This window comes from Rhopalosiphum maidis, chromosome 2 (genome assembly GCF_003676215.2).
Source record: "Rhopalosiphum maidis isolate BTI-1 chromosome 2, ASM367621v3, whole genome shotgun sequence".
Lineage (NCBI taxonomy): Eukaryota > Metazoa > Arthropoda > Insecta > Hemiptera > Aphididae > Rhopalosiphum > Rhopalosiphum maidis.
Window position 1 is genome coordinate 7,065,571 of NC_040878.1, and position 16,251 is coordinate 7,081,821.

The window sequence follows — 16,251 nt, forward strand, 5'->3', positions numbered from 1 at the left end:
AATGTATATTATATTATGAGAAAAAAACTATTTTAATTGAATAATCTTTTATGATTAAAATGTATGTGATCCACGACAACTTCTACTCGCACGATGGGGCCTAGTCTTTACAAAAGGTTGGACACCCCTGGTGTACGATTTATACACTGTAATAGCTGATAACATTTTAAATTTAAATCATAGATAGGAATAACAAATAGAAATATCATGTTAATTTCCGTTGCTTTACAGTTGACGTCAAGTATCGAAATATCACCAATGTTCGTTGCACAATAGTTAATAATATTAAATTTTAAACATTTTTTTAAACATTTTCGGTTTCTATTTGTTCTGTTTAATATAACATACCGATTTCATAACTGCAGTGATAAAATAAGTATCATCTTAACGGCTCTTTGAATTGTTGGTGAATAAAATCGTATAATTATCATACATTACAAGACTACTAGACAATATGTAGATATGCATTAACTGTTGGTAAAAAAAAAGCTAAAAGCTATATAACTTATACCACTTTACACACTATACTTACAGGTAAATATTATATTTCATTATACCATTCATTTAATAAATTTAACAGTAACAGTTTGGTTCAAGTAATAATAATTATTGTAAATAATGTATTACATTTAAATGAATAAGAATAATATATACAGATTTTTGTTTGATCTTTGTCGAATGATTATTTATTAACAATAATTCTTTATCGTTAAAAATTCCAATTTTGGTTTGAAAATACTACGAATGAAAGATTAACTTTATTGGTAAGTAAAATAAATTATTATTATTAAGATAAAAAAAACTATTAAGCAAATTAAAATTGTTACTATAATGTAGTTGGTGTGACTGGTTTCTAACAACAAATAATATACCTTTCACATCAAATTATCTTCGTAAATATCTTTTAAATGAACGTTAAAACGTGTTATTTTTTGACACAACGTTTTGTATGTTTAAGGACTAACAATATAATACGTCCCTCGTAGTTCCACCCATATTGACACAAAATAAACGCTTTCGTTGTTTTCAACTTGTTCAAGACATTTTGTGTTTTGTTATAATTTATAAATCATTACCAAGATCGGGGCGGACTTGGCAAACGAATTGTTTACGTACTTCACTTGCATAGTAACCGGCCAAAAATGTATTCATGCGTATCGTCCGCAAATCACTTTTCTGTCCAAAAGGAAAACTCAAGACTGTTTAACGTGTCCGTTATATTTTGAATAGCATTTGTTCCTATAATACATCAATTGTGTATTGTGGTGCAGTCAATCGTTCAACTTTCAACTGCCAAGGACAATAAACATGTGAATTTTAAAATTCTGTACAAAGAAAATCTATTAAATACGAAAACTTGGCCCTAATTTGAACATTTGCTGTCAATTAATAAATTAATTAAATGATTCACTAGTTCTTTGTTTTCATTTACGAATATAGACCTAAAAAATAAAAATAAATACAATAAAACATCAGAAATTGTTTGAGAAAAAATAACTTTTTTTATATGAATATCTAATATCATAAACATTTGAACTTGAAATAGTCATAAAAAAATTGATTTGGCTTTCTAGTAGAAATTTTTCTTCAAATATAGATTTTAAAATAAACCTTACATCAAGTTTTTAAAAATTAGGTATAAACACAAACATTTTTATGTAAGTATTTTTAAATACTATATATAATTAACTAATTTTTGAGATTTTTATGAATTTTTTTAAAATTTACTTAACGTTTACAAAGAAATATCATGACTATAGATTATCAATATTTTGTAATTGAAAAATAAACAACTTATGAGGAGTTATGTGTTAAATTATTAATCTTTTCTACCAGGAAAATAATATTTTAAATCGACATTTATAGAAAAAAATCTAAAAATAATTTAAAATTTACCATGGCTATAAATAGCTCAAAAGAAGTCAAAATATTTTGAAAATATTATCGTAAATAGAAAATAACGGTTTATACACTTTTTTTAATTTTAAAATATCTCGTTTATGAGATACACCAAAAAAGTAAAATCGATTTGTCGAATATATCTTAAAATCAATAGATTTAATTACTCCGCTTCTATAATATTTAAAAGCAAATCATTCAAAAAAAATTATTATACCTAATAAAATTAACGAAATTTATTTTTAAATGTCAGCTAAAAGAACGTTTAAGAATACATGAATTCAGTTTTGATTTTTCGGTAAGCCTATAAGAAATCGGCAAAACATTCAGCACACACACTGTGGAGTTCTCATAGACATAAAGTTTCACACGCTAAATATTAATAATACGTTGAATGAATAAATTATTCATCGAGGTAGAATTTATGGATATTCAAATATACGTAGTAACAGCTACGCAAAAGTTTTGAATATTACAACAAAATTGTATAAAAATGCAATGCAGAATCAAAACTTAAATTTATTTCATTAAAATAGAACTTTTTAAATCATTCATTTATAATCGTTCTTTAAAAAAAAATAACGAAAAAATACAACATAGAGTAAATACTCAAAAATATCTTGATAAATAATTCAATTAATATATTTTTTTCTTGTATATTTTATAATAGGTATACATTACAGAACACATCAATAAATAAATTATTCTTTTCTAACTAAAATAGAAAAGTGCGAAACTACGAAAAGTAGTTGACAAATTCAAATTAGCTTATCGTAGATTTCATTCTATACTATTGTTAGAAACTTTAAAAATACCTTTTACTAATGGTAAATCAATCGCAACGTCTAAATCGAAACTGAAATGTAGGCATTTTTCAAAAATATATTATTAATAATTTCTAATTATTATAAGTATCACTTTTTCCATATAACAATAAGTAAATAACTAATTAAAAACAAAGTTTCATCATCAACGTGAAACTAATTGTTAATTGCTTTTTTCTTGAAATGTATAGTACAAATCCTGTTAAATATTATTATAATGTATAATATTAAGATATACATTCATTGTTCTTAAATTGTACTGCTTTGTCTCTGTGTATTATATTGTATAAACTAAAACAAAAGAAATTCAATGGTAGTGTTAAATTTGAAGACTATTCATATAAATGTGTGTGTATTGAAAATTATTTATTCGCAATGAAAAATAATAAAATATATAGATGTGTAAAATATAACACAGAAACGACTATGGTAAATCGCTGATCACGTTATTAAAAATAGAATATTATAATGATACAGATAAACATATTCTTTAAAATTTGTCGAATTACAAACTAAAAAAACATTTGATATTCAATTTACTGAACATTTTAGGTATGTAAAAAACTGCTTTGAACAATATATTTCATAAAAAAAACTGTTAAATCAAATTGTCTCTGCTCCCCTATGAAATAAAAAAATAACCTGCAATATTGATCGACCGTTATTAAACTCATAAAAAGGACGATCGGGTAAGTGATCGGTCTGTGTGTTCGATTTTAATGTTTAATGATAAGGTACGAGCTTCTGTTAGAAGAACTGCGGCACTCGATAAACACGTAAAATATAATAAGTCTCACGTTCGGTTCAAACAATCTGTGTATATAATTAATTATACTTTTATATATGTACTGTGCACAAACATAATAGGTAGCGTATGTAATACGAATAAGCGTTTTGTGCGCACTAGAGTTTGATGAAGAGCTTAGGGCAGTCACTGAGTGGTAAATCGAATTTCAACGGATAAGATACGCATAGCCAAACGTAGATTAACGCTAATACAAATAATAATAATTACAAAAATACAATTGATATTTTAGTAGGCATTCATCTTAAAATATTAATTATATTAATTAAAAATAGTGTTTTTTCATACACATTTGAAATTAAAAATATTTTTAAAAAAATGATTATTAAAGTCTGTTTATAAATTTAAAAAAAAAAATTGACATAATATTTACGAGTTTTTATTATACAGTTAAGTTTTTTAGTCCTTATTCTTATTTATTATTATTTTATCCAAATAATTATATATTATGTTGAAATAGGTTATCTATCTATGTTTTAACAATCAAAATAATATACGTATAGTTATTAATAACAACTTGAGAACGATCGATGGACGTGGAATTGGTCGACTTAGAGTCTGCCTACCAAGGTGTGAACGACGTTATCGCGAAATCGATTACAGAAAACGGAAAAGACGAAGTGATTGCACATGTCATCAACCATGAGCGGTGTAGCGACGACAACTTACCGTCGTCCGAAGTACAAAAAGACATCAGACCCAACCTAAAGGGCGACAGGCTCAATGTGGCTTTGCTTGTACTACTATACATGTTACAAGGTGTACCGGTAGGAATTTCATTCGCCATTAGGACGTACATGCAGAACATGAAAGTGTCGTACGTTCAACAAGTATGTTTGATTGTATACGTATTACATACATTTTGCGATATGAGTATGAACACTGAAAAATCTAAATTTAACCGATAAAATCTAGAGTTTAATGATAACCACCGGTAAGTGTCAGGATTTCGGTTTCTTACCGATTTATCTTGGTAAATTTTAATATAATATAATTCATTCAAACCCCCAGTGATTAATTATAGTTCTGCAGGCTTTATTTATTTTACAAACATAATGTGAGTATCGGGATAAACAACCTGTTATGGAAAAAATTCAAAGTATTAACATTTATGCAAATATAAAAATTATGCTTTAATGTTGGAAAAAATTTAATTTTGTACTATTGATGAATATAATGGTATATTTAACAACAATGTTTAATTATGTATTTTTTTTGAATTTGAATTTTAAAGTTCTTGATGCCACGGTAGTCGGCCATATACTAATAAATAATACTATAGATATATTGTAACAATTTTATATTTTCATTATATATGTTTATATTTTAATTATTATCATTTCCATATTGACATTTTTAATTTAAAAAAATTATTCATAGAACGTTAAAAACTAAAAAATGGTGTTAAATTTATCTATCGATTATACCAAATAATGAATAATTTAAGCAAATCTTTAAATGTAACATCATTAAATTTTATTTAAATAATATTATTTTTATGTTTTTTCAAATCATTTATGTTTTATTATAATGTAAAAAAAAAATAAGAACAAAATTCTAATACTGATTTCACTTGAACGCATTTGATTTAGATGTTTTGTTTTTAACATACTTATTTGTATATATTTTGGACTTCATTTAATATTTATAAATAGTTTATTTTAATATTTACCATTTAATTCACGTTTAAGAAAACTAAAACTGCAGTATAGTTGATCATTTGTTGTGTTGGCCGAATTAATTTGTTTAATATCTTAAAATGAACATTACCCGTTTGGGAGCAGTTTAAAAAAGTTATCTGGAAGTTAAAAAAAAAAAATATTAAGCTACTTAAAAAAATTAGGACCACGGTTTGCGGTAAAAAAAAAAATTAATTGATAGAAAAGATCATGATATATAAAATATCAATAAAAAATAAACGAGTTATATATAAAATTAAATCAGGACATTTAAAAAAAAAAATTAAATATTTTTGGAGGACTATTGAGCCAACTTCCTCGTAGTGTCTTCTGTGTTCGTGGGTCTTCTAATAGGCTCAGATTTAGTATATAATATACTAATAGGTACCTAAATGTAAAAAATATATAGGCCCAAACGTGCTATTATGAAAAGAAATACTACGCTCAAACATTGTATATGGATTTATGCCCTAAAGTGCTCTGTTTTGGGTAAACATATCTCCCCCTCTTAAAATTTACCAAGATCAATTAATAAAAATCCGAAATTCTGACATTTACCACAGTATTAGTCGGTTGAATTCAAGGTTTTACTGATAAAACCTATACTAATCCGGTATTCGTATACGAAAGATGTACTTTTACTGTGACATATTATTTGTATGCACATTACAGATAATATCGGTTTATTTTTATAATAATATATAAAACAATATATTTCTTCTTGTCTGAAATGTGCTTCTATCGCTATTCGCCAGTGATATTTATATAATAATATCATGTATAACCAATTTATTAGCAGACTGCAGTTAAAATATTGCGGTTTGTTTTGATGTAAACGCGTTATAAGTTTCACTGACGTCTGCCATCTACTAAATAAAATTATCTACGAATACGATTGTCGCTAAACACGACGACTGATACCAACAAATGCAATTTTTATTTCCTATTCAGGCAAAGTTCGGTGTAGTCGATATACCATGGAGTTTAAAACTATTGTGGGCTCCGTTGGTGGACGTCATGTACTCGCACCGGGTGGGCAAACGGAAGACGTGGCTGGTCCCCGTGGAATTGTGTATAGGTATAATTATTACGTTGAAATTACCTGTACACACCTGTTGTACAGCCTACAAGACAACGACTAGACGAGTTGAAGTTTCTAGATAATTGTCTAAATAATGTGTATTTCGCTCGCAGGACTGTTGCTGATATTCGTAGCGCCGAACATAAAGTGGTTGATGGAAAACGAAACGCGTATGACCACGTTGACGTGCGCGTTCTTTTTTTTGAACGTTTTGGCCGCCACTAACGACATCGCCGTAGACGGATGGACGCTCACTCTGTTGAGAAAGTATGCACATAATACATTTTAATTCGTATTGTAATCTATTTTTATAACAACTGAAATACGCTGGCATGACCAACCCGCGTGAGGGGCAATGGGGCCGCGGCTCCCACACTCCGCCTCGAGCGATATACGTTACATACGAACACTTAATTATTTAAATCACGATTTTAATACATTTACGATTTATGAAATAGGTATTTACACCCGAGAGGCCGAGAAATACGGGTGAGTTTCCCCGTGTTTCTACAGCACAAAACACACAATATTAATATAACACACACATTAAACACGCTTAGGTCGTTCAATGTTCATGTTTGCATATCTATTCGATCGCATGGCTAATACGCGGGTAAACAAAGGAGATCAGCATCGGGTAACTTAACCCCTTGTGTTATTATTGTGTAGATATTTTTTTATTATATTTCGTTGATTAATAATTCTTTAAAATACAGAATATATAAATTATATATAAATATATGTACATGCATTATATTAAATAATTTAAACCAAATAATATTATTAATGGTATGCCGTCGTTCAAAACCATACGAGTATGTACTTAGCATTAATAACCGCACATTTTAGACCATTCAATAACGCACATATTTTTTCTATTATTTATAAAGAAAATTTGGAAGGTCGATAATTTAATACCATTACACACATTTGATTGACAGTCATAGAAATCAAATATTTTTTATTCTTAATTGCTATTTAGCAATTCGTCATAAAAATAATTAAACACATATGATCTTATAATTTTAATAGTAATTAATTAAATATAATTCAATATGTAATAAGATAAAATAAAGTATATTTAGTAGATAACGCTTAGATTAGAATACACGTACATTATATAGTGTTAACAAATGTTCTATTAAATCAATTTCATTGCTTATGATTAACTGGTATGTGATTTTAGATAGATGTGTTATTGATATTACACATAGTGTATATAGGGCATTGAACGGCTTTTTTTTTAGAAAATGTGCGATTAGGACGACTGCTTATAAGCTATGATATTACAGCGTTTTTAGTTTGACTATTCAAATATCGTATTGTTTTTATCTCTGACCTTGCAGGGAGAACTTAGGATACGCATCAACATGCAATACATCCGGCCAAGCATTGGGAGTAGCGTTCGGTTACGTATTGTTCATATTGTTGGAGTCCGAGGAATTTTGCAACAAGTGGCTACGTTTTACAGCCCAAAAAGGTGGCATAATTTCGATGGAGGGTAAGCCGTTCTTACGTGAAATATTACCCCATAAATTAAATGCAATCGTATTAAAATCGTATAGTAGGTCATAATACTATTTATGGCATGCATATGCCAAGCTTATGGTTTAAGAACATTAAATGGTTTATAGAATGGAAAACCTATTCATTCGACATTTATAAGATCATGTCCTCAATTTATTGTTTTGTGGCTTAAAAAAATAAACATTAACGATTTATAGTATTGATCCAAGCAATGTTTGCGACTGAATACTCATTAGTATTCTAGATAATCCTTTGCACGAGAACAGATTTTCAGCTTAGTCACAATTTTTTATATGTATAGAGAATATTTAATTTTTGGTATACTAGGAAAAATCAGTTCATAATACTGACGAACGAAATTTCTCTTATGCAAATATTAACATTTATTATTTACAATCTCCACTAACGCATATTAAAATGTAAATAATATAAAAAAAATATATGTACATGTATACATGTATATATTGAATGCAAAGCTATAATAATTTTCATATAGCAATTTTCAACTTTCTGTTGAACAAACACAAGCACTTGGTAACTATTGCAGGGAGTATAGTTTATACAAATAACTTTTTAAACAGGGGCAAAAACAACTTAATTGCTCAGAAAACATGATAGAAAAAGATGATCATGATACGTAAAAATCGTAATTTTAAAACACAATAAAAAAAATTACCAAGGTACATAAATATTATAATAAGCTTCTTTAAGTAGTGTATCAACCAAATACACCAATTAGAAAGACCAATAAAAATTTTAATAAATTGACATATTTTTTTTTTTTTTTGCCTCATAGTATCCGCTTCCGTTAACATATCATGTAACTTTGTTTCTAATTAATTTTCTTCACGAAAAAATCCACGTGATAATATATGTGAACACGTCTTAGCCTTTAATATCTAATATAGGACGTACCTACTTCTAAGTATTTTCCGGTTTACATGAATTGTAAATAAACAATTATTTTATTTCCATTAAATATTCAAATGAATTTTGACGTTTTAAACTTAAGTATATTATATAGTCCGAACACGGAACGTGGGTACATGAATACATAATATAGTAGGTGGCAGTGTACCTATGTACTCGGGAAAAGTGTGAATAGCACTTTCTGTACATGCGTATATCACGTATAACATAATAATATACTCTGTCCGACGAGAAACATGCGAATTCTGTGCACCCCCGCGTGACACACTACCGCCGAGACCAATATTGGCCGATTTTAGTCAGTCATATTTTATCGCTGGACACAGTGCGGATAAGTAATACGAAATACATAATATAGTTATACGCAATATTATACAGAGTGCGAAACTGGCAGAAAATTAAAACAAAATCAATTATCTGTGTGCCTTTCTATAGATAGATATATTTATATATAGTAACACTGTACAATAATAACTAGGTACATATTATTTAGGTATCTACACACATTATTTTATAGAATAAACTAAGTAGTTATGGAAAAACTCGCGTACCTCGTGAGCAAGCCTGGGCATTAATGAGTTAATGAGTTAAAAGTTAAGTTAATTTTAACTTATTAACTTAACTAGTTACGTTTGGATTTTTATTAACTTAACTATTAACTTACTAAATTTATTTTTCATTTTAAGAAATAAGTTAAATTTATTTATTTATTTTTACATTCACTATTTTAGTCGTATTCATGTCAAAAAATATTTTTATTGTGAATTTATTAATTAAAAATGTTATTTTTCCAATCACTCTGTACTCTAAAGGAACACTCTGTATATATTAGAAAATATTTTATAATAAAAGCCAAATGATTTTATATTGATAATATTATTTAATTAATTATAAAAACTATCAAGTAACAATGATAATAATATAAAATAAACATAATATAATAATACAATTCGTTAGAAACAAAAAAAAAATTAAATAAAACACATACTATACAGAAATACTGTATGTTGTATGAAGTATAAGCATTATAGTCTATGCTCTATAATTTAGTTGTGTGTTGATAAGAAGTAAAGTACGCTAACGAATAAAAAAAAATAACTTTTTTTTAACTTCATAAAAAGTTTAAAAAATTGTGTATTAACTTTTAACTTAACTGAGTTAACTAAAAATTGTATTAACTTTTAACTTTTTCTTATTGATGCATATTAACTTAACTTAACTGAGTTAAAAAAATCATTAACTTGCCCAGCCTTGCTCGTGAGTTACCAAGTCTGCAGATTTTGATTATTTATTTCCCTTTTTATTTGAAAAAGTCTATTTTTAAAAGTCGTAACATATAATAAATACGTCTTCGTATATTGCGTTGTACACATTTTTAAGTATACTTTGAAATGCATTTTTCTGACGTGGTTAATTAAAAACCGATGTCCAATATGAGCTGAATATAGTCATTGATTTTTAAATTGAAAAAAATAAATAAATGTCCTACAATTCTATATGATACGTGAACGTATTTCTTGTAGAGTCTTTTTTACTATTGATGAAATGGTTTTATTTGGTTTTTCCAGACGGCTTAATGTTTAGCCGCCGAACTACACGACTATATAAGAATCGCCTGCATTTTCATCCTTTAAATAATAAAACCGCCGCCGCTCAATAATTATTTGCTTACAGGATATTTATTCTTTTGGGGTATAATATATACGATGGTATCCGCGTCTATTGCTGTGTTCGTGAAAGAGAAATGCAATCAGGCCGATAAGATCAGCAAAATCAACGTCAAGCAAATGTATAAATTGTTATGGAAGATTATAAACCTCCGGACGATGAAAATATTTACCATGGTCATGCTGGCATATGAAGTAATATATTTTTTAATACTCGATGAATATGCATAATAATATTCAATAGTAATTATTTATTTAATGGTTTTTAATTTTTATTTCCGTAAATCGTCTAAGACGCTTGCGACCTATTTGTTTTTATGATGATGAGTAAAATATTATTATTATTTCAGTTCTCGTTTTCTTCGATGGGAACGTCCGTGTCAAATCCAAAATTTATGGAATACGGCGTGGCAAAAGAAGCCATGGCTCTAGTTGATCTGTCATTGATCCCCATAAAGATTTTCATTCCTATTTTTATTGCTAAATATACATCTGGCCCGAGACCGTTGAAAATACTCTACAAGACGGTGCCATATTGGTAAATTTAGATAATAATTTGATATCCATACTTAGTATACTTATAATAAGCGATAAGGTATTAAAATTTATTTAATAACGTATGTATATAAAAATAATAATATTTTGAATTGTGTGTTATCTTAAGACTCTTAAAACTTTTACTCATATATTTTAAACTTTAAAGTTAAAAGTTTGTATTCTATATTCGATATATGTGTATATTCGCAATACTAAGCGATACTCGTCCTGCTAGACGGCTGTCAGCTCTTGGCTAGATAAGTCTATTACATTAGATGAGATATTCAGCCATTCAGGCGCCTACCTATACATACGAGTGTATAGCTATATACTTACCTATTTAATGTTATAGGTGTGTTATTATATAAATGTGCAGTTTACAACAAAAATGTCACCAGGATTTTCGGCTACCAAATAACTAGGATTATGGATGCTTATGGCCATAAAAAATCTAAATAAAATGCTCGTAAGGTGGCGTCGTGTATCGTATTTCCCACGTGTGTTAACTTCATCCTTTGAAAAAAATTAACTATTTTAAAATAATAACATATGAACAGGACAGGTCTATCTGTACATAGTACATACCTAACTAATTTGTGTAAAAAATTTAAAAGTTAAACATTCACTTTTATGCATAATAATATAGTTTTCCCTACCTATATTGATCGTTATAATATAATACCATAATCATACATTTATCATACTATAGGTATAACTTAATATTATTGTTAGTTATTTTATTGTTTTTTGTAGGTTGGTGTTGGGAATTTCTTCGGGAGTCCTTGTATACTATACGCCGAATTTCATAAGCGGCGATTACAGTGATTGGTCGTTTTACTATTTCGTGATTTTCGAACTCCATCGTATTTTGAGACTGGTAAATAAATGATAAAATAATATGTATTATTATCGTTTTTTGTCACTAACTTAACTTATGTATAAGTAGTACCGCCACTAAAAATATAGTCTCATACATTGACGTCATACCAATATTGCATAACGTATATTATATTTTTTTTATTTATTTATCAACATAACATATATATCTTAATTTGCAGTGCTGCAACTAGATATTTATCGGTAAAAGTATATAATAATAATATGCAACCCCATCAAAGTATAGTTTTTTAATAATTTATTTGATATGTATCAAGAACCTATTCAGTATTCGGATCAGTTAAAAATACACTAGTAGATTGTAAATTAAATCATAATAAATAATTTATATTACCTGTGTAAAATCATACCATAGTTGGCCAAGACCACGTAGGTAGTGTGTCCTAACTGAAGGAACTTAGTAGTTTGGTACTCAAGCATCTCCAGTAGTTGCAGACTTTTGGTACTGATCTCAACAATTATTATGATATTAAACAATATAAGATCAATAAAACATATAAAATACAATATTTCAAGAGAATAATATTAAGAATTGATACGACATGACAAGTATAAATTAGAGCGAACAAAATGATGTACACCACGCTTATAATAAATTGCAATTAACAATATTGGATATATAATTAATTTGCATAGACAATATTGTTTGCAATATAAAATAGGTACGAGATAAAATATGTGTTTCAAAAAAAAGTTTCGGTTGTTACGCTTTCTATTTTATTAATGTATTAGGTATATGATGGTAGATATGTTATTATAATCTGTTCTTTTCGTTGACGTCCACAGGTGTTGTTGGTTGCCGTTTACCTTAGCGTGAGGTCATTCTTTTTAAGAATCAGTGACCCTCGAATCGGTGGTACATACATGTCACTATTGAATACTGTGTGGTATTTTGGGATGGCTATATCCCGAATTGTGTTTCTGGGACTGCTCGGCTTGCTTACTGTCAAACAGTGTTCAACAGACCGGGAGATCGAGTGCCTTTCAAAAACAGAGAATGATGAAGTAAATACTAAATCAATACTAAATCTTTGCCCTACCCTTTTTTCATATTAACATGAACAAAAGTCATGGTTTTTATGAGCATATTTTACCATTTTTGGTACATACATTTTCAAAAAACATTTTTCGTGCATATTAATCCGATTCTTAGACTAATGACTTTAAATGCACACATTAGGAAGGTGAGACATTGAATAAATTCTTAGTTAAATATGTTACCGGTATCATATTAGTTATTATCTAATGTCCTTACCAATTTGTGATTGTCCTGTCGCTATAATTTAGCGTCATAATACACTCCTATTTTAAAGTTAAATTAAAAATTTATTTTGTGGTACGTATCACTAACAATGTATTTTAGCGATTAATAATAACACTGTATTATAATATTTTATAGGTAGGTACTGACTGATAGTTTTAAAATAAAATCACATAATTAAAATTAATTACATATTTGACAATAGCCAAGTTATTAGATACAATTAGATATTTAGGATTAGAAAATCCACATATGGGTTTACTAATTAATTATTTACGTTTGCCTAGTTATTAAATATTTATTGTGATCATACAACAATTAATTCTAAGCAATATACAGTTATATTATTGTTATTTGATATTTTTTTTACATTACAGTAAATGTCTAGATTACGAAGAACGGTCGATTGATGACATGGGCGCGTGGCGATAAATAAATATTGTATACTGATGTGTCCGCATAATGGTGGGACGATAGGTGACAAAATTAGTGTATCTACCATCTTAAATTTTAAATTTATCTAAATCGGTAAATAAACAGAAAATTAAATAATCGATAATGATTGTTTTATTTCAATTAAATAATTTGTTTAAAATTCCAAATGAATAAAATAATCAAAACATTTAACGTCACATGTATGTAGCGCAAAAAGATTTGTAAAATTGTATCGATCAATAAAACTCATCGTTTTGATGCCACAAGTCCATTCATAGTAAAAACAAATGATAGCATGTACTGTATTAGATGATCGATAATAACAAACTACGTAAAATACTTTTTCTTCGCTATTTTTTTTTTTTCAAAATAAAAGACTTAAATATTACCATCTTCCTCGGAAACCATATTAAATGATACTATACATCACAATATTTTAAAATCAAGAAAGTTGCACCTTGCACGTCTTCCGAACTTGATAAAATATGCTAAATTATTCATTATAAAATAATTCCATTTTTAAAGTTTTTCATTTGTCATTGTGACATAATATATATAAATACACGAAATACATTTATAACTTGGGGTCTGCAATAAATCGAAAGCATATAATTTAAATTTTACAAATCATTATTATTAATAAAAAAAAAAATGAAGATTCGATAACGATATTTTGAATTCTGCAGGATGCAAAATCGATGATCTTAGGATTAGGTATTCAATATTGTTTAAGTGGATTATAATTGGTATTAAATACGACCTAATAATCATAGCAAATGGCCTAAAAGTATGGATTATTAAGTATTAACACGCTAAGTGCTAATAAACTATATTAATCTGTGAATTAAAATTACATTTAGTATGCAAACCCGACATAAGGGTTAAGCGAAATAAACAATCGCCTACTGTGGAATTTTAATAGTATTGTGGTTTTTGCGGGTTACCTATATTAGTTGATTAATAACAAAACGATTGGGCAACCCGTTACGACTGTTACGAGTATGGATGAAATAAAACTACAAAGGTCGGATTAGCTCATACAAATAGCCCGGGAAATTTTTTAACCGGCCTCTGCTCTCAGCTCACATATAATTTTACTCAAACAAAGGCCCCCTCACTGCTTATTACCGGCCCTACTAGAAAACCCTATAGGTTCGTTTTCATTGCGGCCTACCCAGAGATATCCCGATGTCCCGGTGGCTTAGTCCAACCCGGGAAACTTTTTTCTCCGCAAAAAACGTTTGAAGGGGACGGTTACGTTCCTTTATGACGAGTGGGTGCAAATGTTTTGTGGATGAGGGTAAAAATCGATTAGGCTCAATCAATTGCGGCTTTCAGCTAATTATAGTTTAAGGAGTATAAGACCAGTACCAAAATGAATATAATATATAACATGTATCAACATCAAAATTGTATTTAATTCATATAACACCTGTAATATTATTATATTATAATATGCTGAAATAAATTTTCGTAGGATTGCGAAAAGTTTGCTGGTGACGATTGCGTCATCGTTGTGGACGGTTACTTTATTGAAGTGGTATTCTGCACAATTTCCGGTGTGGCGTGGTACCTGGCCCTGAGAAAAATCCTCGAAAACTTACAGTCCAGACAATTGAGCGATTGGCAAGTGAACGACGACGGACTAATTCACGGCGTGCTACATGAATAATGATCACGACGTTGCTTGCAACTTGCCAGATTCTGTTAGTCTAAGGCCTAACCATTTCGGCAATCGCTAAATAATTTTAAAAATCTTCGAAAAATTTATCTCGAACTACTCTAGTCGTACACGGTGAGAGTTCGACAGATATGTTACTAATTTTTGTACAAAATTAAATCTAAACAGTATGTACTAATTATCTTCCTATGTAAATACCTATATTATATGTTATACATGATTTTAATTATATAAACTAACGCAAGTACCTAGTTTGAACAAAAATAAAAACATGAATTGGATGTTTTAAATGAAAAATAAAATACTATTGTTAAGATTTTTCAAATACCTATACTTATATTTGAGTGATGCTTATTACTTATTAGTTATTACCCTATCAATATAGATTTATTATTATTTTTAATCGGTGAAATACTTTATGAAATGTAATTTAAAATACTTTTGACTTTGTTATAAAAACTCACCAAGATAATATTTTATAACTGGATAATTTATTGCCTTACTAGTTGTTATACTTATTTTAAAAACAAAAATGTAAAATATTTAAATTCAATAAGTTTTAACGAGAGAAATAATTTAATCCACAGTTCGAGTAAACAACCAAAAAGATAATGATTATAATTATTGTATTTATGATTGTTAGATTATTGCAGAAATATATGTATAAAAACTTATTATTACTTATTAATATGATTTATTCTTATACTTATAACTCATAAGTAATGTAATATAACATTAAGCCTAACATTTTTAATTAAAATAAAACCAACATTTGATAAATCATGTGTAATTTTCTGAATTAAAAATCAAAGTATGATTTTTACAAACCTTAAAAACAAAACTCTAAAATAACACAATATAAAAAAAAATTAAAGTTCAATATATATTTTCTTTTATATTTATTTATAAATATGAGTGTATATATTGTATAAATATATAATAAATTATAACCTGTAATACAATACAATAATAATAATAATAATAATAATAATAATAATAATAATGATAATATATTATTATAAATATAT

General features: G+C 27.8%; 1 protein-coding gene across 3 annotated transcripts; it reads left to right on the forward strand.

Moving 5' to 3' along the window:
* The first annotated feature begins 241 nt into the window (after positions 1 to 241).
* LOC113553879 (acetyl-coenzyme A transporter 1-like) lies at positions 242 to 15,488 on the forward strand. Of its 3 annotated transcripts, none has more exons than XM_026957438.1 (10): positions 242 to 534; positions 3,989 to 4,358; positions 6,159 to 6,285; positions 6,402 to 6,555; positions 7,635 to 7,789; positions 10,420 to 10,607; positions 10,763 to 10,950; positions 11,703 to 11,826; positions 12,633 to 12,851; positions 15,020 to 15,214. In XM_026957438.1, exons 2-10 carry the CDS (start codon positions 4,059 to 4,061, stop codon positions 15,212 to 15,214), a joined length of 1,650 nt encoding a protein of 549 aa, XP_026813239.1. In that variant the 5' UTR covers positions 242 to 534; positions 3,989 to 4,058. The 3 variants fall into 3 exon arrangements, with proteins under 3 accessions (XP_026813239.1, XP_026813240.1, XP_026813241.1); XM_026957439.1 differs by having other exon boundaries at positions 4,032 to 4,358; XM_026957440.1 differs by lacking the exon at positions 242 to 534 and having other exon boundaries at positions 4,059 to 4,358; positions 15,020 to 15,488.
* The last annotated feature ends 763 nt before the right edge of the window (positions 15,489 to 16,251 follow it).

What these genes read in the sequence shown, in the direction of transcription:
- LOC113553879 (XM_026957438.1), top strand. Translation starts at nt 4,059, where the DNA reads ATGGACGTGGAATTGGTCGACTTAGAGTCTGCCTACCAAGGTGTGAAC. An exon ending in TGGCATAATTTCGATGGAGG is followed by an intron (nt 7,790 to 10,419) that starts GTAAGCCGTTCT and finishes ATTTGCTTACAG; the next exon opens with GATATTTATTCTTTTGGGGT. An exon ending in TGGTCATGCTGGCATATGAA is followed by an intron (nt 10,608 to 10,762) that starts GTAATATATTTT and finishes TTATTATTTCAG; the next exon opens with TTCTCGTTTTCTTCGATGGG.